General features: G+C 39.0%; 1 protein-coding gene across 2 annotated transcripts in view; it reads left to right on the top strand.

Moving 5' to 3' along the window:
* Window positions 1-22,526, top strand: part of slc8a4b (solute carrier family 8 member 4b) — a 108,390-nt gene that overhangs the window by 25,030 nt on the left and 60,834 nt on the right. For both annotated transcript variants that reach the window (XM_024287970.2, XM_024287971.2), the window contains exon 2: window positions 20,975-21,194. In XM_024287970.2, coding sequence (XP_024143738.1) covers window positions 21,038-21,194 — 157 coding nt within the window. In that variant the 5' untranslated portion in view covers window positions 20,975-21,037. The remainder of the gene's footprint in view (window positions 1-20,974; window positions 21,195-22,526) is intronic.

Genomic DNA, 22,526 nt, shown 5'->3' with positions numbered 1-22,526 from the left:
ACGCAAGAAGTGACCATTGGGATGCTGTTTGGATTTTTTTTTTTTTTTTTAGGGAGCCAGATATTTACTACTGTTTATTTTATTTTATGTTTGTTAACAGATATTTTGATTTTATTTATACATTTAAAGCATTTTAATTTTGGAGCTCTTATGTGCTATTTGCAACAGTTTAAAGATTGAAATATGAGGCTGTATGTTTATGTTTTAAATAAAGTTTTTCTTGTTAATTTCCGAGTGGACAGGAAGTGATAAAAAAAAAAAATATGTAATTTAGAAAGACTATATGCTGAACTAATCAGTGTTCTGGATTTTATAAGCAATTTGGACACCCTGCTTAGTACTTTTTCTTTAAAACAGCAAATACGACATCACAGATTTCCTAAAGTAAAAATAACCTGAAAAATATGAATATTTTACAAAGAATGTATTAATTCATTGTGTTCTGATAATCAAAACATTGTATGTTTTATAAAAATAAATGTAATTTTTTTTCTTTCGCATGAAAATGTGTTCAAACGTTCTACATTTCCCACTTAAGTGAGCATTAATGCTTACTGGATTTTTGCAGACTTCTGGGAAATTTCTAGGGCAAAGAATTTGGGATTGTAGATTCGGACACCTGAATGCCTCATGTTTGTCACTATGTAGTGGAGGAATTCTGACTTAACCGTGAAAAAAAAGCAATGGGAGGGAAAAGGGGGCGGAGCTTAGTAGAGTAAATAATGGATTTCTCACTGAGTGTAGAAAACCAGAGCTGCTAGAACATGCTTCCGTTTCTTAGAGTGGAGATGCAGAACCGACACTTTTAGCCCCGACTTTCCAGAATTTTAAGACCTTTCCAAAACTCGAGGTAATCTGATTGTACTTCGTTTCGGTTAATCTCTCGCCGCTGCAGGACTGATCACACATTGTCACTGCCTGATGGGTCGTCTGAAAATGGGGAGCATTTTCAAATTAAATAGTCCAGGTTCAGCTGCTGGCCACAGACAAATGCATTACAGGCTAGATAAATTGGATGAAGCCGCTCCCTCCTCCTCCTCCTCCTTCCTCCTCCTCTCCTCCTCTAAGGAGGCTGCAGCCAAATGTGACTGTTGGTGGAATTAAATCTTGCAGATCGTTCAGGACTGCTGCAGCCTTTCGCCCATCTTTTGTCGGGATAAAAGTTCGGGACAGCAGCCTAAAGGACTGTAGAATAATCCAAGAATTTTTTTCCCTTCAATAGTGTTGATTGGAGGATTTTATGCATCTTCTCACCATGCCATTGAGTGTTTATGGATATTATATGGAAATCTGATTCTACAAGGTTTTTTTAAACCTTCTAATTGGCATAAATAATTTATTTTAGTAGTCTGGAGCTTTTCAACATTACAATTTGTTCTAATAATTCCTGGATTGCAAGGACCAAATTGTGTTTACATTTCCTCTTTCCTAATGTGCATTTGAGTCAAAATTTCACCCCTGACTCTGACAAAAAATCTCTAAAAACAGCAAACACCAAAACCTGGACACACCTTGTACCGGGTGAAAATGAATTTTGGGCATAGGGAATGACCCACCCCAAAGTGTGAAATTTGGCAAATTTTACCCATTTTCTCAAGCATTGAGAAAATAATGTAATTTTTTTTTAGATCATAACTGATCTATTGCCTGAAACAACCACAACTACTACTTTGGAAAAAAATGTCAGATGTAGAAGTCGTAGATTTTTGTGATGAGCTCACAAAAGTGGCATTCGCCTATTGCTTGCATATTTTTTACCAGAATATTGTGAGAATGTAATACATTAATCCGAACAAAACAATATAACAAAGACTATGACTTTATCAGAAATATGGGCTCCAAAAGTTTACTTTTGCCAGTTTTTCTAACATTGACCTTTTTGTCACCCCCCAGACTACCAAAAATTATAACAGTTACTATAGAGACTATATATATGGCATTACCTGCAATAAAGCTAGTGTGATTGCTGTAAGCTGAATGTGGCTGCTGACGATGCTAGAGCTAATAGCTGAAAATGCTGAAACTGATAGCTAGATTAAAATTGCTGAAGCCTAAAGCTTGCTAAAATACTAGCTAAATGTCAATATAGGCAAAAAAAGGAAAGATTTCTAATTTTGCCAAAAAAGCTACCATGATGGTAAAATATTAGCTAAACTCCAAATTATCCTAAAAAATAGAAACATTTCTAAATTAGCCAAATCAGCTAGAATAATGACAAAATATGAGCTAAACTCAAATTATCCAACAAAAAATTGAAAAAAATGTCTAATTTTGCCAAAACAGCTAGCATACGGCTAAAATATTAGTTAAACTCTGTTAGCCTAAAAAACTGGCCAAATGTCTAATTTTACCAATATTTTTGCTTATTAAATTTTTTTTTAGCTAAACTCCAAATAAGCCTAAAAAACTGAAAAAATTATGGAACTGGAAAAATGTGAGAGCAATTTCTCATTCATTTCTTATGGGGCATATTTTGCTCAATATTTCAAAAACTATAAAGTTCATGAATACCAAAAGTGCATGCAGTAATTTCTCGTACGTATTGATACCAAGTTTGGTTAAATTCTTGAAAGCGTGATTGAGTTTTTACAAAAAAAACAATGGAAAGGTGCAGAAGAATCACTGGTGAAGCCAACAGAAAGGCTGCTATGTTGAAAAATATTGTTATACCATTGTCAACTGATTCCAGTTGTTGAAGCAGATCTTCTGGGGGCTACAGGGAGCAAGAGTCCTAAGGAATTAGCTAGCTCTTACACTTTAGTTTTGCATCACGCCTGTTTTGGATCAAATTCCACCTTAAACCACAGAGGTTTCACACAGACCTGCTGTGGCTTTGGAAGGGCCTCCCGAACTCACCCAGTTCCTAAAATGTCTCAAGAGTGACTTTTTTCTCAGAGGAAAGATGACGCACATGTTTGTGTTTGTGTTGCGGTGTCAGAACAGGAAGCGTCTCAGTGTTCATCCAGTGATGCAACAGTCAACCGGGTCCAGGCAGAGAGGAGGTTTCTCTTGATCTAGTTGGAGCTTTCTTTGAACCTCTGTCAACTTCACACTACAGTTTCTGTGCACGACTTACGCATATATCTGTGTGGCATCAAAGAACTCAGCTCGAATTGGAGAAATGTTCGCTCTATTTCCCTACAAAGTACCGCTACATCAGCTGGGAGACGAGAGTCGTAAATTCTGGGGCCATTAGGCCGGTACATTATGTCAGTAATGGCTCAGTGTTTGACTGAAGGTGACAACATCTCACATCCCATCTCATAAGTGCAGTTTGTGTTGATTTATCAGTTTAAACTAAGGACTTAGCATAAAAAACATCTACCATTCAGAATCAGTTACCAGGTTTCTTGAATGCGCATTAAGCCCACAGTGTTTACACTGGACAAGCAGGGAGGGGCTTCTTGTTTTTCTTTTTCAGCTGTTTAATCCCTCTAATCTGCTTAGATCATCAAGGCAGACAAGAGTTAAGAGGAGAAACGGTTCAGAGAGTAGAAAGGTAGATGACCTGATACAACAGGAGCTTTGGAGGGACGGGAGGAGGCATTTGTTAAGCAGCACAGTTACTCAGATCTTTAACGCTGCTGTCTGGACTCATTTCTGAGACCTCGTGGTAACAAGGTCCCATCACATCCTTATTACCAGGTCTCTGCTGGTAATGCTGTGCATTGATTGGCTGCCAAGCCTGGACATTTTCATCTGCTAATCTAACTCCTCTTGTTTGTATCTCCTCCTCCACCCACCTCCTTCGTCTCGTTTGGTTTCCAGCCCAGATATTGTGGAGGACGAGCCCCCGTCTCCGCGTTTGTTACCCCGGCTAATTGCACCTGTTAAAGGGCTTTGCTAACCCTGTTGATTACGGTCACAGTCATTAGCGAGAAGGCGTTGGAGGCGTGTCCATGTTCACTCGCGTTCCTCAGTCAGGCTGTGACTGTGAGGAATCTTCCACATCAGGTGTGGGTGGCACTAGTCCACAGAGGCTGCTGTTCTCCTGACGGCAGCAGAAAAGGTGCACGCCTTTTCCTTTGGTGGGAAAAATCAAACATCTCAGCAAAGGAAAATCATGAAAGCTCCAACACTTCACTCAAACATGGCCACGCCCCTTTCAGGTACAAAGAAACCAGATGTCTGGTTTTGATTTTTGGAAAATATGGTAAAGAAACCGGCAAATATTATTTACAAAATTCTCTTTCAGTAAATAATCATCTTATGTGTCCCTCTCATGACTTTGTGATCCACTTGTGGTTCATTTAAAATCACAGACACATAAATGTAGGTAAACTTGATCAAAATAAATAAAACAAAGTGGTTTTCTTTTTATTCGTAGGAATAAATAAAACATTTTATCTGAAACAGGTCTACACTTTTTAGAAGAATGTTGCCGCATGAAGGATTATTTGTCAGACCACAGCAATATAAGCTCACCAACAAAGTTTTAAGCTAATTTGCTAATCAATGCCTGCTAATGAAACACCGCTAACTAGCTAAATCTGTGACAAATTAAATAAATGCAATAGAAGATAGGAGGCGCAATTAATTAAACACTTTTCTTAGTTTCAGTTGTTCCTAACTATATTGCGGTTTGCCTTTTGCATGCTCGCTGTTTCGAAGACTTTTTAGTGCAATTAGCCTCTAAAAATTTAATTTATTTTAAATTGTATTTTTTACTGCACATTTTGTTTCTTTATCCTGATTGGTTGTGGAGTATCATGCCAAGCAATCTCCTCTGTGCAGAATGCATTTGGTTTTCCAAATCTACATAAGTCTTTGTTTAATTCTATCAAACTGGGCTATGAAAGTTTGAACCTAGAGAGTTTGAACGAGAAGAAAAAAAGGGAAAATGTTTTTTTTTTTTTTTCTGAGAAAAGTGTATTAAGTGTTTAGTGGGGGTTTTTACAGTCTTAAATTAATATCATTATTGTAAAAACATATATATAGGTGACTGCTTGTGGACTCTGTCTATCACGTGCTTTTTCAGAATGTAAATTCCGCGAAAGAAACCAGATGAAACGAGAGAAAATTATCTTTTAATATTTTTCCGCTTTTGTGTTTACACCAACAGTCAACCAAAAGCTAAGAGATGTGAGCTAAGACAAAGTGAACCTGAAAAATACATGCTGTTTCCTTTGAGTTCTCTAAAATACAAACTTTCAAAAAATTATAGTGTAATGTTAATAAATATTCATGATAAAATAAATAAAATAATGACAAAAATGTAAAAATTGCATTTGCCACTACTCAAATTAAGCTAATTTGCAAATTGATGGTTGCTACTAAAACAATATTAATCTTTTATTAATTAAATAAAGGTTTATTGGGTTTTAAAAAGTGCAGCATGACAGTAAGCCTCCATGACATTTCTAGAAAAACACATTTTTATTGTTGTTTTATTGATAAACAAACAAATTGTTACTACTATAAAATACATCTTTTTTCTAATTGTCAATTAAAATGATTCAAATTATGACCCATTTCCAAATTGTGTTAATGTGTGGAATTGTGATGGTTGTGCCTCAGTTCTTGTTGTTGGTTTGTCTGCCTGTTGCGTCTCCTGAAGCTCCGCCCTTTCCTATGGTTTTACGGTGAGCTGTCACAGCTGCCTACACTTTAGATAATTGATTCAGAATAGAACGAGCTGTCTTTGTGTCCTCAGTATTGGGTCACATTTTGTATGTTTCTCTGTAGCTTGTCAGCAATGTTTGGAGGATTCTCTAGTCTTTAGAGTTGTTTATTTTAATATCCTAAAGTTTTGTCTTACAATTTGCTTCTTTTTTGCTATGTTGTAAACGCTGTATTTTTTTCTCCATGTCAGAAATTACGTTGATCCCCCAAAGAGTTACGGCAGCTTAAAAAGCGCCTGTAGATGTTAAAGAGTTAACAAAGATTGAAATAAGTCGATTGCAATGATTTTATTCAATATCCGAGTTTCTGACATGATTCCTCAGTTTGGAGAAGATCAAAAATAATGGAAAAAAGTTCGTTTTTGCTGCTATCTAAATCACACTTGAGTCACTAATCATGGCTCAACAAATCTGAGCTAATGCTGTTTGTTTCAGGCTCTGTTCATGACCACAGTCTGTTGTTGTAATCCTTTTAATAGTGTAATTTATTAGGGAAAACCCTCTTATCTAATTGTTTTAGTGAATGTTGTCCATGTGAATAATCCTCCTGGTTTCCCCATCTGGCTGACAGACATCTGAAAACACACACAGAGTGGATCACTCCATTCATTCCTATAAGGATATTAACTTTTCTAGCCTGTTAATTATGTTGTAAAGCCACATTGGTGTTCAGCTTTTGCTCCCATCTTCATCTTCTATCATTTGTTTCCTCTCTCTGATGATCCCATGTTTTCTTTCACGCCATTAGAGACAGGTTTTGCTCTTTTTTACAAAGGCGCTGGAGATAAGTGCTGCTCTGCTCTTTCTTTGCTATCTGTGCCAAAATATTTGCAGCGAGAAAATGAGCAGTGTGTCTGGTTTTTGACAGCACCAGACCTTCAGATGGAGTTTGATCATCAGTGGAACTGGAGTGTGTCTGTGCTTGCTTTGTGTTCTGCACTGGGAGGGTTGTCTGACGAAATATTGTTGAACTCTTGAGCTTTTAGGGTGTTTGTTAAACTATTTTTTTATGAATTCATCCCATGCTATGTTTTTTTTACATTTTATTTTAAGTTTTAAGTCCCACTCCGATGGTCTTTTGATCTATTTTAAAAGCTTTCCTAGTGGTCTTTGAATACAATGATGTCATATGTGGTGTTTTAGGTGTTGTTTTCTAGGACATAGTTTCTGCAGAGCGACAGGAGTTCATTAGAAAATCACTTCTGAGAGGTGTGGGCGGAACTCTAACGCTTCCCGTCATCCCTTTCTTTATACTTTCTCCTGCTACTTTACAGCTTCGCAACACTAACTTAACATTAACAAAAATGGCGAGCAATATTGTAGCTATCCAGGTGTACAGTTTGAGCCAGATACCAGCTCAGATGAGGAAAACAAAGACCTACATGGATCTATTTGTTTACAAGTGGATGAATCAGAAGGAATTTGAACAGAGAGCTTGTGGCCTGCCGATTGTAGATTTTACCTCACTGCTATAAGCTTTTTCCAACTGTGTTTTTCTAATGCTCCTGATTCACATATTCACACTCTCACATGTAGTTTTAATCTTAATTTTCTTTATATATCCAACATCATAAGAAAAATGCAACAAGAAGATGTTAAAAACACCACTAACATGATTTTTATTGGTCTGAAATGGAACAAACAAAGCAAAGAATCTAAAACAACATCCCTTAAGCAAACATGGCATGTATATTTAACAACAGACAATGGTCAAACACAGGACTAAGACCGGAGACAAAAACAAAAAATGAAAGTGTTCAGACTTTAACTGAGCTTCCATACATTTATTTGCTCATGTATTCATTGTAGGAGTTGGGTATATGTCTATACTTTTACTCCACTCCATCTCTCGTTAAAGACATCTACCACCATATTTAGGGAGTATATGTTTTTTTGTGTATTTTTTCACCAATCCTTTCAATGAAGCGAAGCATTGAAAAAGGCTATAGATTCATTCCTCTTAAAGAGTTGAGAATATCAGTAGTTTTCAGTGCCAAGTGTTCCAACAAACTTCCCTTCATTGACTCCCAGAACTTCCTTCATGACTTTTAAAAAGGGAAATTGAAGATGGAAAGAGAACGACAAAGAAAACTGTGAAAACATACAAGTCTATATGTGGAAAACAGAACTATAGGAGCGTGAAACTCGACTGGCTATATGGACACGGTTGTCCAAATGCTGTTGCCACGGTGACTAATGGGATACCAAACTCACCCCAGAAGAATGGCTTAAAGGGAGCTGCTGATGCTATCGCCGCTAAAGAGGAGAGTTTGTGTTCAAAGTGTGTGCGGGTGCTGTGCACGTGCAAACAAAGTCACATGTTCAAGTGGGCTCTGAAATGAAGATCAGGAGGGGATTTAAAAAGAAGCTCTGCGCGTTGCTTACGAGTTCAATTCCTCTCTTTTCTTTAGTTTCGGTGACACAAAGATTCACTTTGGTCTTATTTTATGACGATGGCTGTAGATGTGGGAGGAAGGAAGGAATGGAGGGAAGTAGAGAGGATGTGAGGAAGAAAAAGTAATGAGAGTAAAAGACCAAACAGATGAAGCAAGAACGATGATGCTGGGTACAAAAAACATTTTTTTAAGCTTTCATTCAGTGATACTCACTGATGACCTCATTTGACAATTGTTTGTTAACTTTGACTCAACTTTTTGTTGAGTAAACCCTTTAGATGCACACCAACCTCCCAGCACTTGCTGGAATGGGACATTCAGAAGCTTCATCTCCCCATATGTTGGTGTCACAGACCATTAAAACCCTGTAACCATTTTGGTTGACGTCTGCAACGTACCAAGAAAAGAACAGAACAGAGCGCCTTTTCAAAGGCAAGTTTTGACCCCACGGCGCAGAAACTTTGAATGACTCTTCTTAGATCCTGTTGTAGAACATCAAACCGTAAAAACATGATTTTGTTTTTGTCACATTTCTCAATCTAATATGATTCGATTAAGCGTTCCTATTATTTTATTATTTCCTAAAAAAGTGTTGGGTCAAAAATAACTCCAGTTGGGTAATTCTTTGACTTTTTGCTGGGTCAAATATGGACCGGCGGAGCAGGGGGTTGCTTTGTCCCAACAGGATTGGGTCATCAGTTAACACTGGAGAAGTCGCCAGCAACACCTAATTAACACACACTCTTTGAAATGCCATAACTCTTTGACCGTTTATGCGATCAGCCTGAATCAACTGATTGTGATGTGGAGAAAAGCAGCTTTGAGACGTTATCGACCATTGGAATTTCGTTATTTGCGTAAACGGATGACGAGTTACGGTAGTTGAATTAATGTAAGCACTGGAGCTAGAGCTGAAGGGTCAACACCAACCAAGACAACTGTAGACGACTTAATATGACTGACAGGGGGAAACTCGTTTTCCATCTGCAATCACTCCCTGCAGTATTAAGTCAGAGCTGTGCTAGGTGCGAAGTCTTGTTTGTCCCACTCTGCCTGCATCACTGAGCGTTCTCATCCTGACCTGATCTTCTGTTTCATCTGACTCTGCTTCGTCCATGACTCTGATTGTTTGCTGCCTCCCCCGACCCTCGCCCATGCTGGTGTTTGACCTCTGCCCGCCTGACTCTGATTTAGCTTTGTGGACTTTTAGCTGAGCTTCACTTCTGTTCACCTGCCTGTTCCAACAAAACCTGCTGCTCTTAGATCCAGCCTTCTGTTTCCTGTTTGTGACACATTTGGTGAAATAAAAATAAATTGCCAAACATTTTACTCTTTACCAACTTTTTTTGATTCAAGTTTTCATCCATTATCAATGTTTTCAAATCTTTAGACAAATTAGATGTTGAACAACTAAAACCAACATTGTAGATAACTGGGCCCTTGTTAGTTTTTTTGCATTTGACTCTACTTGGGATTTTGAAACTAACATTTTAAATCAATGGCCAAATTTAGTTTAGATCAGGCGTCTGTGACCTTTCATGCTAAAAAAATCATTCATGTCAGTCTCTTACAGATCAAAACCCAGAAAAGTTCTTTGCTGCTTTACCGTTTAGAAAAACATACTTTATGTTTTTATGACCATTAAGCCATTCATTTGTAAAATGTAGCTTAAAGAAATTACAGTAATTTAATGTTAATAGTGGTATAGCAGCACATACAAGTTCCTCTCAAAATAAAATACACCTTGTGTCAAATTTGATTTACTTGAAATAAAAATACTCGTAATCCAAGTCAAACATGACATTTTCTATGAATATGACTTCAGTGCGCCTTCATCTGTTTATTATTGCATAAAAACATGTCAACTGGTGTAGAATACAACTTTTTGCCAAATCTATATAAAATTAATTCTATGCTTAAAGAATTTTCGTTTTGATCAGTCAATGGAAACTGTTGTGCAGTAAAAGATAAGAATACAGTGTTTGATTAACTAAAACTAACAAACCAAAACTACAGATTACTATTCTAATCATTGGCATTAATAGCTGTAGCTAAAGAGCTACAAGTGAAGGTTAAAAAAGAAGCATGGCTCCAGAGCTTTAGGTTGTAGACTCCTGGGTTAGGCTATGAGCTTAACCCAAGATAGATCTGAGTGTCTCTCCACAGTGATGTGAGTTTGAACTACTTTTATCTGATTTTGGCGCTAAATGTTGACATTATTGTGAGGTGTGTAGCATAACTGGATAGATAATGAAGGCACAAAACCCACAGCCCACCACTGCCGTCACTTAAGACTGAGATGCTAGGCCTCTTCACGCAGATGCAGTGGACAGCTGTCAGTCAGCATCCTCTTCAGAGCTGCACACACTCACAAACTTCCCGCCAAAGCTTGGGGGGTGTGCGTTGTGCAACATTTTGCACTTGTAATGCCACCGAGGACAGGCGAGCTGCATCCCTGATGTCTCTGTTTGTGTTCCAGTGGGGCTTAAATCTGCACTGTGCTCCAGAGTGTGTGCAGGCCTTTGCAGCCCCCCTAACACGCTCAGACAGCTGTATCCACGGCCCACTGAGGCGCGCTCGCCATCGCCCTTAAATCTGCCTAATTACGCATCTCATCAGCTCCTCAGCCTCTGGATAGTTGCAACCTCATAGCTGCACAGACACGCATGCTCCCTTTATTTGTTTGCAGGACGTCTTGGGTTTTTATCTCGCCGTTTCACACTCTCCCCAACTGACCTCCCTCGCTGAGTCATCCTTCCACCTCTAACCTCGTCCCAACCGAGAAGCCAACCTTATCTGTGCTTAGTTCTCCAAAGGCCAATGCAAATTTTCCACAGCAACCATTGTCTGCCCCTTAGCTTCGCCTGTCCGTCTCACTGCTTCTCCACCCACTCCCCAACTTCTCCCCACACCGCCCTCGAGACTCCTGCGCTCCAAGCCCGGAGCTCTCATTGGTGCAGCCATTGACTAGTCAGCCATACACCCTTTTTTAGACACTGCATCCTCCAGTACTGCACACTACAGCAGCCCCTCACACACTAGCACGCCAAAGACAAAGTGCTGGATCACATCAGCTGTCTTAAGCTCACTCCTGCTCTGCCAGCGAGAAATAAACGGATCACAGATAAAATGTGACAAAAATACAGATAACTGTTTCTAAAAATACGATAAAAGCTTGAAATGAATGTTGGGATAGAAGAGATTTCACGCTGTGTTTTTCTGGAACATTTAACATTTTGAAATTAGTTTATTTATAAACTGATTATGCTTCAGTCCAATATTCTCAACTTTATTGATAAAAGCCTATATAGGTGACCAACTGATTTGATGTAAGGGCAAATGCCGCATACTTTGTAGCGTTTTACTATCTTCTTAGAAGGCCCAACGTGCTTTTACAGTCACAGTCCCATTCACACACTAGGCTGCTCAGCCTGTGCTGAGTAAGCAAAAAAAAAACCTCCAGCAGTACCAGACTTGGTGAGGGCAACCGTCCGCTGTGACCTTATGAGGTCAGAAAAGAAATAGACAAGCCGACATTAAGAGAACATGAAAGAAACATTTTTGGAATGTCTATTATTGGAGAGTAAAGAACCAGGAAACAGATGAGCAGAAAGTCAATAAATATCTGTTATGAAAAAAAACAAAATAAATAAAAATGTGTACATTTATAAACACAAATGACATTCTTGTGATTGACTGCATGGACTGGGGTGCCCGAACCTTTTCCCTCAAAACTAAATGGGACCCCGATCCGCGGGCCACATGGAATATTTTTTTGCCCGTCATGTCGCTCCATCTTGGCTAGCTAAAAAAGGTCGCTAAAAGCATCGGAAGTGACCGTGAAGGTTCTTGGGAACACACAAAAAAGGCCGGGGCTGACTCACTTGTGGATTGTTTTATTATAGCTGCAAACAAATATATTACTAACAGTGCCACCTGGAGGCCAGAAGCATATTACAGCCATAGAGTTTTGGAAACCATAGAGAATCAATGGGAAAGGGGTTTTACCTAAACACTGTGTCATGCAGAACGTCGTATATCTTGAAAAAACGTACCAAGATTCTCTTGCAAGTAAACACAACATATTAAGCATTACGAAAAAACAAAGGAAATACAGCCATGACTAAACCTATTATCAAAATAAAAATAACATTAGTGGACGACAAAAAAATATATATGTATTTGCAGCATTTTTTAAAGAATTTGTGTATTTAAATTAATCCATTGTCAAAATCAACCAATCAAGCTGTTAGAAAATTGCATGAAATGCATTTTTTTATACCCGTAGTCGTGTTTTGAGTCCTTTTTATCCAAATTTGTGAGTGTACGAAAGACTGACGCTTTAGATACCTTACCAAGGCTTCCTCCAAGCTTGTTCCTTTCCCTCTTCTGAAAACGGAAGCTTTTAGCTCAAACTAAACTGTTCTAAAGCTTTCAAAGCCCATTCGAGAGCAGATAATTGTTGGAAACTGCCTTTCCTTCCAGCAGAGGTTAAATACGCACGAAGCACTAAAGACCGGAGAGAAACTGCTTCCACAGACTCAGCTACATTAAAGTATGAATGATGGACTTGTGGAGGAACTCTTCATCATAGCAGGTATTCTCCAAAAGAATGGGAGCTTTGAAGCCACATTTCATGGGTAAGAACCTGACAGCCTTTCCCTCTCGACTCTTCTAAAATGAAGAGGAAAAACGCAACAGACTACAGACTAACTGCCTTTTATTAAAAAAAAAGAAAAAAAATCGATGAAACAATATCCCTGCAGCCCTCCGAGACCACTCGAATCCAGGAACATCAGTGAGCAACCGTCTTCTGAAATATAAGATGTCTTAAAGGTGCTTCGATCTGAGCTCTGCAGCTGTTTTCACAATAATGTTGGGCTTCATATTCAAAAGCAATGGAGTAGAGGAGGATGAGGGATGGATGAAACGTGTTGAATCGAATGTCAGTTAACCCTGAAGCCGTTTCACTCGGTAAATGCAGCTCAGTGTGCTTGTGTGAGGCTGCGGCGGCAGCGGGGGACTCATGAGGCGGAACAGCGGCGCTCGGCTGAAGCGATATGAATCGACGGCCGTGGTTGGTCCTCTCTCTGCTTTCAATGAACAGGTCCAGGCCTCCGAGTGCATCAAGTGCTCGGAGTGTGGGTGTGAACGTGTGACTTCTTGCCGAGCCGCTGCCACACGCCCTATGGAGTTTAACCACTGCAGGCAGATTTACCAGGAGCTTTGTGGAATCAGCTGTGGATTTAGCATCCAGATGTTTCTTTCCTCCAAATACGGGCATCTTTAGATTCATGTTTTTTATATATTTAAAATTTTACATTTTTACTTTTTAGTGTCAATTATCCAAAACATGAAGGAACTTGAACAAAAATCTAAGGATTTTAATAGAAGCTTCTCTATTTAGCTTAATTGATCACAATTACTAGCATACAGTGAAATATGTTAGCAATTATTCTCTTTATACTTTAAACATGTGTAGTTATCAATTTAAATTATTTTACTTTTTCTGTAAAGAAGTATTTTTTAAAATTAGATTAGACTTGATTAGAAATGGTTTATTTCAAGCAATCAAGAAAAAAAAATGAATGTACACAGAATAACTAAAAGATAGACTGCCTGAAAGGGAGTGAGAGGAAGCGAATTTATATAATCCCACCCCGGCTCGACCTCACTGTTTCCTGTTTTTTATTCATTTGATCACCCAAATTTCACATAAAAAAGAAAATAGAAAGTTAATTGCAAGAATTGAATGGCATATTACCCTTCAAGCTTTGCACACACAAGACATTTGTTTAAGAACATGCTAAACATGGGTTCTTGAACACATGTGGAAAGCAGGGAAGGACTTTTTACTCTTTTTCTACTGTTTACTAGCACATATCCGCCACCTGCAGTTGGAAGAGGCTTGGTACAAAATGTTGAAGAGGTGCAAATCTCGCAATTTGGGCAAGAAACGGTTTGGTTTTTTGCTAGCTTCACAATCATTTTAGTAGAGTGGCCGTGGTTTGTCTTTATTTAAAAAGCGAAGACAGATGTCGTATGGCTCATTGCCATTTCTGGGTTCAACAGACAAACTAGTTACGCTATGAGTTTGGTGAGTTTCACTGTGTCACTACCAAAACTGAATCCATGATTGCTCAAAGTTTGACCTGGGTTTGCTGACAAATTGACAAAAACTTGCTTAGCTATGCTTGAATGTAAGAGATTTGCCCAAAATTCACATTTGCATAGATTTTTCATTAAAAGTGGTCGCTTGAACGTGAGTTTGCAAAGGGGGTGTGCACGTAGCATAAGAGTTTGAACTGCATGCTGGATAGTTTTAGACCAGAAACTTACAGAAATAAAAAACACTAACAAAGTGAATGAATTAGAATGGCTCTAAAATGATTAAACTCCTTTGATCCACAACTTATTTTAATTCATTATTAAACTTTACTCTTTTACTGCTTCACTTGTAAGTTTTCTTTGATAATCTTATCATTTGTATATTTTTTTAGAAAGTGTCTTACAATATGTTGTTTTATAATGATGCAATATTATTAATAATAAAAAACTTGCTTTGTCGTGTCACATTTAGGCTGTAAAATTTTAATATATACGATCAAAATAAGAACAAATCCTCTATTTCCTGTGACACTTTCACAATAAAAGCCTTTAGACGGTCTGTTCTGATCCTCTGAAGAAAAAACAGCTGGGATTATTGCGCTGAACGGTCAGACTGGGATTAGTTAGATTAAAACACACCGGCTCACAAGCATTTGTTTGAGTCCATGAGAACATGAGAACTCTGGCATTAGTTACATGACACAGTTTTCACTCGAGTCCTCCACGCTGGGCGGTCTGTATGTAGTCTTAGCTTCATTTGTGATTATCTTTTTGTTGTTGTGTGTCCTGCATGTTGGCGTGCAGGCACACACGTGCGTGTATGAGCATCTCTGGCATGTCAAAAGAGCCGGTGCTTTAAGTGGAATCTGTCAGGATGATTCATGTCGTGTGAGGAAAAAGCCCGAAGGACGGCGCTAACACAAACCCATGCACACAAACATGCAAAAGAATCAAGAGGTCACTTTAGCCAGACGAGTGCATCACACTGCTGGAGAATGAGACCAGCGACAACAAGATGTGGCTTGTTGCGCACAGAGGAGACGTGCAGAAACAGCTTGATGCTGAAAATCTGGAGCTTATTTTTAAGAATCAACAGTGTCTGACTGTGACTAACAACCCCCCAAAAAAGATTAAATCTTCTGTCCGTTTATGAAACCTTCAAACTCTCTGCTCTCAGCTTTTATCTGAAATCTTCATCGTCCTGGTTGAGGAGAGACCCAAATGCTTCACTTGAGACAGTTCAGAAAATGAAAGCCTGCCAGGGCCGAGAAGAAGTGCTCAGTCTGAGAGGCTGAGAGCTGAAATGCAGCTGGAGCTGCAGCAGATGCACAAAAGCTGGAAAAAAGCCAGAGGCTACTGAGTTCATGCTCCTCAAGATAATGTTTGGAGGAGCGACACCTTCAAGACACTTCTGCATAATCACAATGTCACTGATTTTAACCTAACATCAAGAGGGAAACTCAGACACAGCCATTTATATTAATTTGAAATATTGCATTGAGTCTTGTTGTAGATGGAACTAACATAACAGTCTAATACTGGTTAAGTCTATGGTCAAATGAAAATGAGATAAAGCAGTGATAAAGGAAGAGCCAGGATGTGAAATTTTCCTTCACAAAACAGTAATACGAAATGCTTATACTATATGAGTAAAAATTGCAATGTGCAATATTAGTGATCAGTATGAAAATATGACTTCCGATACAAAAAAAAAGACGGAATATATAATTTCCATTTCACTGCAACAGTTTTATTTCAATAAAAGTCAATGTAAATTATAAATTATAAGTTATCTCATTAGGAGGTTCTGGCCAAAACAGGGACTACAATTACAAACATTGTAAGCAGTGTGCATTTGGGCTTTTTTTAAAAAAACATAATGGTTTCTCTGTTTAAACATTTGTGTAAAGATTTAAGGTAAGAATTTATAGCAATTTACACCGTCTTTTGCGATATGTGTGTCGCACAAGTTGATAACACCATGTCGATACACTTTGGATTTATCGTGCAGGCCTACTTGGGATGCTTGCTTACTATGTTGCATAAATGTGACCAAATTAAAGGCATTGCTTCCATATTCATGCTCCTTATCCCTGATGAGGGTCACCAACATTAAAGTTAAAGTCCCATTGGATGCCACACACCTAGATGTATGAAATTTGCTCTCCACATTCGACCTATCCCCTGGTGAAGTGGTGAGCTGCAGACACAGCCATTTGGTGGTTTAACCCCCATATCCAACACCTAAAGCTGTCAATCCAGTCACTCCTCTTCATGATCTTCATGTCACTTGAACCTCTCCTCTTCACGTTCCCTGTTCCTAAGGATAACTACTGCTTTGCCCTCATATTCTCTTCATGCTTCTTGTCATTTAGATGCAAATTTACGGAGAGTAGTGCATCCTGCAGAAAGGTGTGACACAGCAGAGATGCCAGATTAGAGACTTGAGCATTGAAGTGACGGGTTGCTGCCCTCGAAGACGGACTCAGAGACTCGCCAGATGACTAACCGTGTTTGTGCGTGCCTCAGACGAGTTTCTGGATCTGACTAACGCCGAGCGTGTGAGGGGGCGTTTCAGGACGAGTTCAGAAACTTCCACGCTCAAAGACTCACTGGATTTCTGTTTGTTGAACTCGTGGATGGATCTGACCTTGCGTTGGCAGTTCAAGTGGTTCCTTTTCTTCTTTTCCTTGTTTTCACTCATTAAGTCAGAACGGCCACCTGCAGCTGCTTTTCTGCCACTTTGCACAATTATGTCTGCAACAAATTTAAGCATCAGCACAAAGTCTGAGGGTAAATACTCAGATAAAAGACTAAAACCAAGGCTTTTAGGATTGTACCCTTTGGATTCTTTTGACTTATGTGTCCTTGGTTTTTGTCATGTTTTGCATTTTGGACCTTTTAGTCACAGATATGACAAAAACAAGTGAAACAGAACTGAAAGGGAACGTATCACTCCCTTTTGCATGGTCTTGTTATGTTTTGAGTATCTAACTTTTAAGTTCCTGTCATCATTCATGATCTCTGGTGTTTTGGGTTCTTCATCCAGCGGTTCCTGACAGTTATTTCCACCAGCAAATGTGAACTTAGGTTAAATTAAATTGAATTTGTGTCCATCCTTGAGCATTCTAACTGAAGCATTCGGGAACAACATCAGCTGTTTTTCCTACATTTTCTCACTCCCAGTTCATCATATATGCACATATGGTTGGGGCCCTTCTGCGTCACTTTTTGATGTTTTGGGTGTCCCCAACTCGTCGTTTTTTGACGTGCTGGCTGTTCCCATTAAATCAGGGGTCCCCGACCTCCAATCCGTGAATCGGTACCGGTCCCAAGGCCATTTGGGTGGGCCTTGGGTGGGGGAAAAATGCATTTGCTAATCAAGGGTCCCCAACCCTCGGGACGCGGACCATTTCATAACCTGGTGGCGGAATGCGGAGCAGACTGGTACTCTAACCCTAATCTGGTACCTGTACACTAACCCAGTACTGGTTCTCTGTCTGACGTTTTGGGTGTCCCCAACTTTTTTTGACATGCTGGCTGTTCCCAATAAATCAGGGCGACCATGGTGCAGAGGTAGGGAGGTCGACTTCTGATCAGAAGATTGTGGGTTTGATTCCCACCTTGCCCATGTGTCGAATTTTCCTTTGGCAAGACACTGAACTGGAAGGTTGGCGCCAGTGTTTGGCAGTGGAGTCGCCACCAGTGGGTGAGTGTGTGAATGTGTGAATAGTACTGTGACTGTAAAGCGCTTTGGGCCTTCTAGGAAGGTAGATAAGCTCCATTCAACTAAACGCCATTTACCATTTACCAGCCTTCAGGACGTGGAACTGGTACTAGGTTAGGGTTAGGGTACCAGTCCTGGTCCTTGTCCCTGAAGTTGGGGACCCCCTGATTTAATAGGAACATCCAGCACTTTAAAAAACGATTAGTTAAGGGGAAACAAAACGTCAAAAAGGGTTGGAGTGAGGAGGCCTGAACCATACGTCCTTATATGACGAGTTAGGAGAGAGAACACATTGGTTTTTCCCAAGCACTGCCTCCTTTGTGGTTGAACATGGCTAATAAATATGCTCATCTGTAAACATTTTTACTTATTCTCTGATACTGAATGAACTTGGATCACCGCAATGAACTTTTTCTCTGTGCATTCTCTTGCATAATTTCTTTAGGGCGTAATTCATATTTCTTTATCTTAGCGTATTAATTTTAATAAAAAATAATAATAAATCGCATCTGACCCTTTGAATGGCTCAACCGCCTGAGGGATTTACGAAGCTCAAACATTTTTAAAAGCCTTAAAGTTGAGAATTGTGAGTGCTTTAATTCCACTCATAGTCACTTGATCCATTTGAACACGAAGTCATGCAGTTTGAGGAAAATAATCCCTTAATTAGTCAGTTGGGAATTTCAGCTGTCCAGAATTGTCATCTGCCTCAAAGCCATTGACTGTGTTTGTGAAAATATGAGGTTTTTGATTACATTTGGATTTTTTATGTTTTGTAGAAGTAAATCCAGTTCAACTGACTCTATAAAACCTAGTTTTCTGTGGTTTTGAGTTACCTTTGACCCACTTTCACTCTGAATCATCAACTTCTAATATTTTTTTTGCATGTACTCAATATTTAAGGAATGGGAGGAGTGATGTAAATCTTCATAGAGAGTCAAAGCTGCTGACTGTTAGACGAAACAGAATTAAAAGCCTGAGATGATTGATCTTTTTTCATTTCTTTCAGTCTCAAGCTGTATTCCCTCTAACTGTATTACAGTCTGTGGTTGTAGGTTTATCACCATTAACAGCAAAGACAGTTTGGAAATTTACTTTCATGTAATGGGCTTTTTTATGGCTTTTTATAGCACTTTCATTTCATTTTGCTCCAATTCAACTTAAATTAGATTTCAACCACTTTCTTTTGAAGGGGGCCAGTTGTAGGGTTTCTAGTGGAGCAGTCTATTATCAGTGTTGGAGAAACCTCCTGATGTTCACGTCAGTGTGTCTTTGGGAGTAATTTTCTTAATCAGTTTCCACCGATGTTTAATTTCTCTGCAAGACCATACACGAAGAATACAGTAAGAGTAATACTTGGAGGAATAAATATATTTTAGTGGTAACTTAAACCAAAAGGGTTTGAAACTTTTAATCACTGGCCTACGTTTGTTTACTTTACATTCTTAAACATTTGTTTGCTCAATATTTGTTCACTTTAAGCCTTTAACGTTCTGCAACATTTTACAAGTATCTTGGCAACTTATCTAGCCCGCACTATGTATTTGTAGGTGTGCCTCAGGGCACTAATCTCACACCCCTTCGAATTTTAGAAATATAACACTTTTTTATGACCCAATTTTTCACAAGCATTGTTTTTTTTCAATGCTCGTGATACACAACTCTCTTACTATCTTTTTCATCTCGTAAATAGGGGGGGGCCTTTTACTATATACCAATATTTTAAACACAATAGGTAAACAAAACATCACTTGTTACAGACCAGGGGTGTCAAACTTAATCGCACAGGGGGTCAAAATCCAAAGCACACTTTAGGTCTCAGGCCGAAAAGGAATAAACATTTATTGAACACACAAAAACTAAATTTTTACAACTTTAAAAATGTAACTTTTTCACATTTCTATTAATAAAAAATATATAAAATATTTTAAAATATTTTACTCTCCATAAAAATATGTTTTGTCAAAATTATACAAGTAAGAAATAAGCACAAGATAACATCGGGCCATTAATAACAGTAAAATAAAATGATCTGGAGGGCTCCAACCAAATTAAGTCAGTTCAATTGCCATTTTCTGTGATAGGGACACCACGACATTGTAGCCATATGTCATCATTAAGCAGTGATTGGTTGGAATTCGTCTTAGTCAGTTTTTTCTATGACAACCACTCTCGCCACTCAGGAGTGTGTTTGTTGGACGACCACACCGCTACCACTTGAAAACTGGCTACACAAAAGTTGTCAAGGGCCAATAGGACTGCATAGAAAAAATATGAAAAAAATTAGAATTAGCAAAAAGATGGTTAGTCTGACAAATAGAATGACCCAGTAATAGCTGTTTATTTCTCTATAGAAGTCTATGGGATTTTGGCTTCATGGAACCAGCTTCCCATTTGCAACGAGAGGGAGAGGAGTCACTTAATCCAGTTCTTATATGCAGTCAATACCTCTTACCCATATTATCAACTCATTACCACAAAGTTTCTAAAAGAACTGGTGTTTCATCCTAAACGAGCAGCCAAACGTTTTTAACTAAAGCTTTTTAGCTTTTCCGGCGCCCACACTTGTGCTGCAAACGTCAGACTGCTGACTCAGCGCTCTGCAAACAGATCTACAAGTGGCTCAATTCAAAAGCAATTTCTCACTTGAAAACCCTCAACCAGCTCTACATCTTACCCCCCCCGGGCATTGTGCTCTGCAAGTGAACGTCAGCAAAATGACGGTGGAACTGCTCAATGTTGTCACCTGACCAATTGTTTTGTAATAACTCATTGAAATCTTAAGCCTTAGTCACAACTGCCCTTCCGGGTCGTCTGCGGGCATGAAATAGGCAAACCATGCTGGTGACCCACACAAAATATCAAGGTAGTAGCCTGCACGGTGAGCCCGTAGAGCAAAAATGTTTATGAGCATTTTGTCTACGGGCATGCTGTAGGTGAAAGGTAGTAGCAAACACTTGAGACGTGAGAGGTGAGACCCAGGTGTCAAAAAAACACCTTTTTTTCCCTCTAGTTGTCTCTCAAAGTTGAATATTTGTTATTACTTAAAATGATTAGATCAAAAAGGATAAGAAAAATGTTTTAAGATAACTAATCTATTGGTCTACTCGGCTTCTTTCCAGGTTTTGGATGCCACCTGTTACTGAGTCGACCCAGCAGAATCCAGCCAAGGTCCATCAGTAAAAATGGCAACCACATCCCAGCCCAACCTCGGCCTATCCCGCTGCTCCTCCTTGCTCCTCCTCATCCTCTCCTTCCTGGTGCTGCTGTCATGCCCGGAGTCGGTCGGAGCAGGTTCTGCAGATAAAAACTGTACAGCTGGTGGAGACCCCTGCCAGGAAGGTAGGCTGACATTTAACTGGTCAAAAAAAAGAAAAAAAAAAAGAAGCAGTTTAGTGTGAACAGGGAAGGATTAACTTGATTGAATGGAGTCTAAACCTTTCTGTGAGGGCTGCTTAGTGACACGGATCAGTAGAAGTGTTAATCCTCAACTTGATTGTCTGTTACCAGACGTGTAAGCTGTAACAGTTCTAGATGAATGCTGTTTCATCATTGCTGTTGTGTATAGTGTTCATTCATTGGGGAAAGTTTTCTCTTTAGTAAAATGATATGGATTTGATGTTTTTTTAGTTTATTTCCTACAAATGTGTATCAATATTAGTATTCTGTTTCTGTGTTTATCCAAAACTCGTAGATTTTAAATATAAAAGATTTGAGTTTCTAGAAAACTTTCAAGAATATTTTGTGTTATTTACCAATTACTTTGAACTGATTCCTTGACTTCTATAAATCACCAGGATGGCATTTGCTGGATTCAATGCCAATTGGACTAAACCACTGTTTCCTAACTTCCAAGTCCACTGAAAAGTTGCACAAGCCAGAAGATTTTTGACAACTGAAGGCAAAACACCTACGATCCATGCTAAAGCTAACACGATAACAACCGACCGTTTACACTGGAGCTGATTATGTCAAACTAAAATGACCGGGACTTAAACCACTTGACCGATCACAAAACTCAACTGTAATACCTCACTTCAACCTGTAGGGGCAGCACATAGACAGCATTTAGACTAGAATTTCAGAAATTAAATAATTTTATTTTTAATTTTAAAAAATGTGGCAAGGACCAGAAAGGACATTTTGGGTGTTCACAACTCTTCATTTTTTTGATAAACCGGCTATTCCCATGATTTTTTATTTATTTGCTTTTTATTTATCTATTTATTTATTTTTATTTTTAACAGCTATTCCCATTGAATCAAGGGTCCCCAACCCTCGAGATGCAGTACCAGACGCAGTTCCGGATGCTGTACTTGACGCGGTAGCGGATGCAGAACTGGTACCGAGTTAGGGTACCAGTTTATGGTTAGGCTAACGGTTGAGGGCTTTACCACACAAAGCTTTAGCTCTGGTGTTTAAATTCTTTTGACTACCGTAACTCTTCAACCATTTACTCAATTAGCAACATACCGGTTTGCAGCCCGGAGGTTAGGGACTTGGGATTTGATGGGAGCAGCCAGCCAACTCGTCAAAATATGACAATTTGGGGACACTCAAAACATCAAAAAGGGACGCGGAGGGGGCCGAACCATACGCTCATATACTGTATGACGAGTTGGAAGTGAGAATGCTTTGCATATGGAGGAAAAAAAGGCCCCAAAATGGAATCAA

Source organism: Oryzias melastigma, linkage group LG18 (assembly GCF_002922805.2).
Source record: "Oryzias melastigma strain HK-1 linkage group LG18, ASM292280v2, whole genome shotgun sequence".
Lineage (NCBI taxonomy): Eukaryota > Metazoa > Chordata > Actinopteri > Beloniformes > Adrianichthyidae > Oryzias > Oryzias melastigma.
Note: the sequence above shows the minus strand (reverse complement) of the source record. Positions and strands in the feature narration are given on the sequence as shown.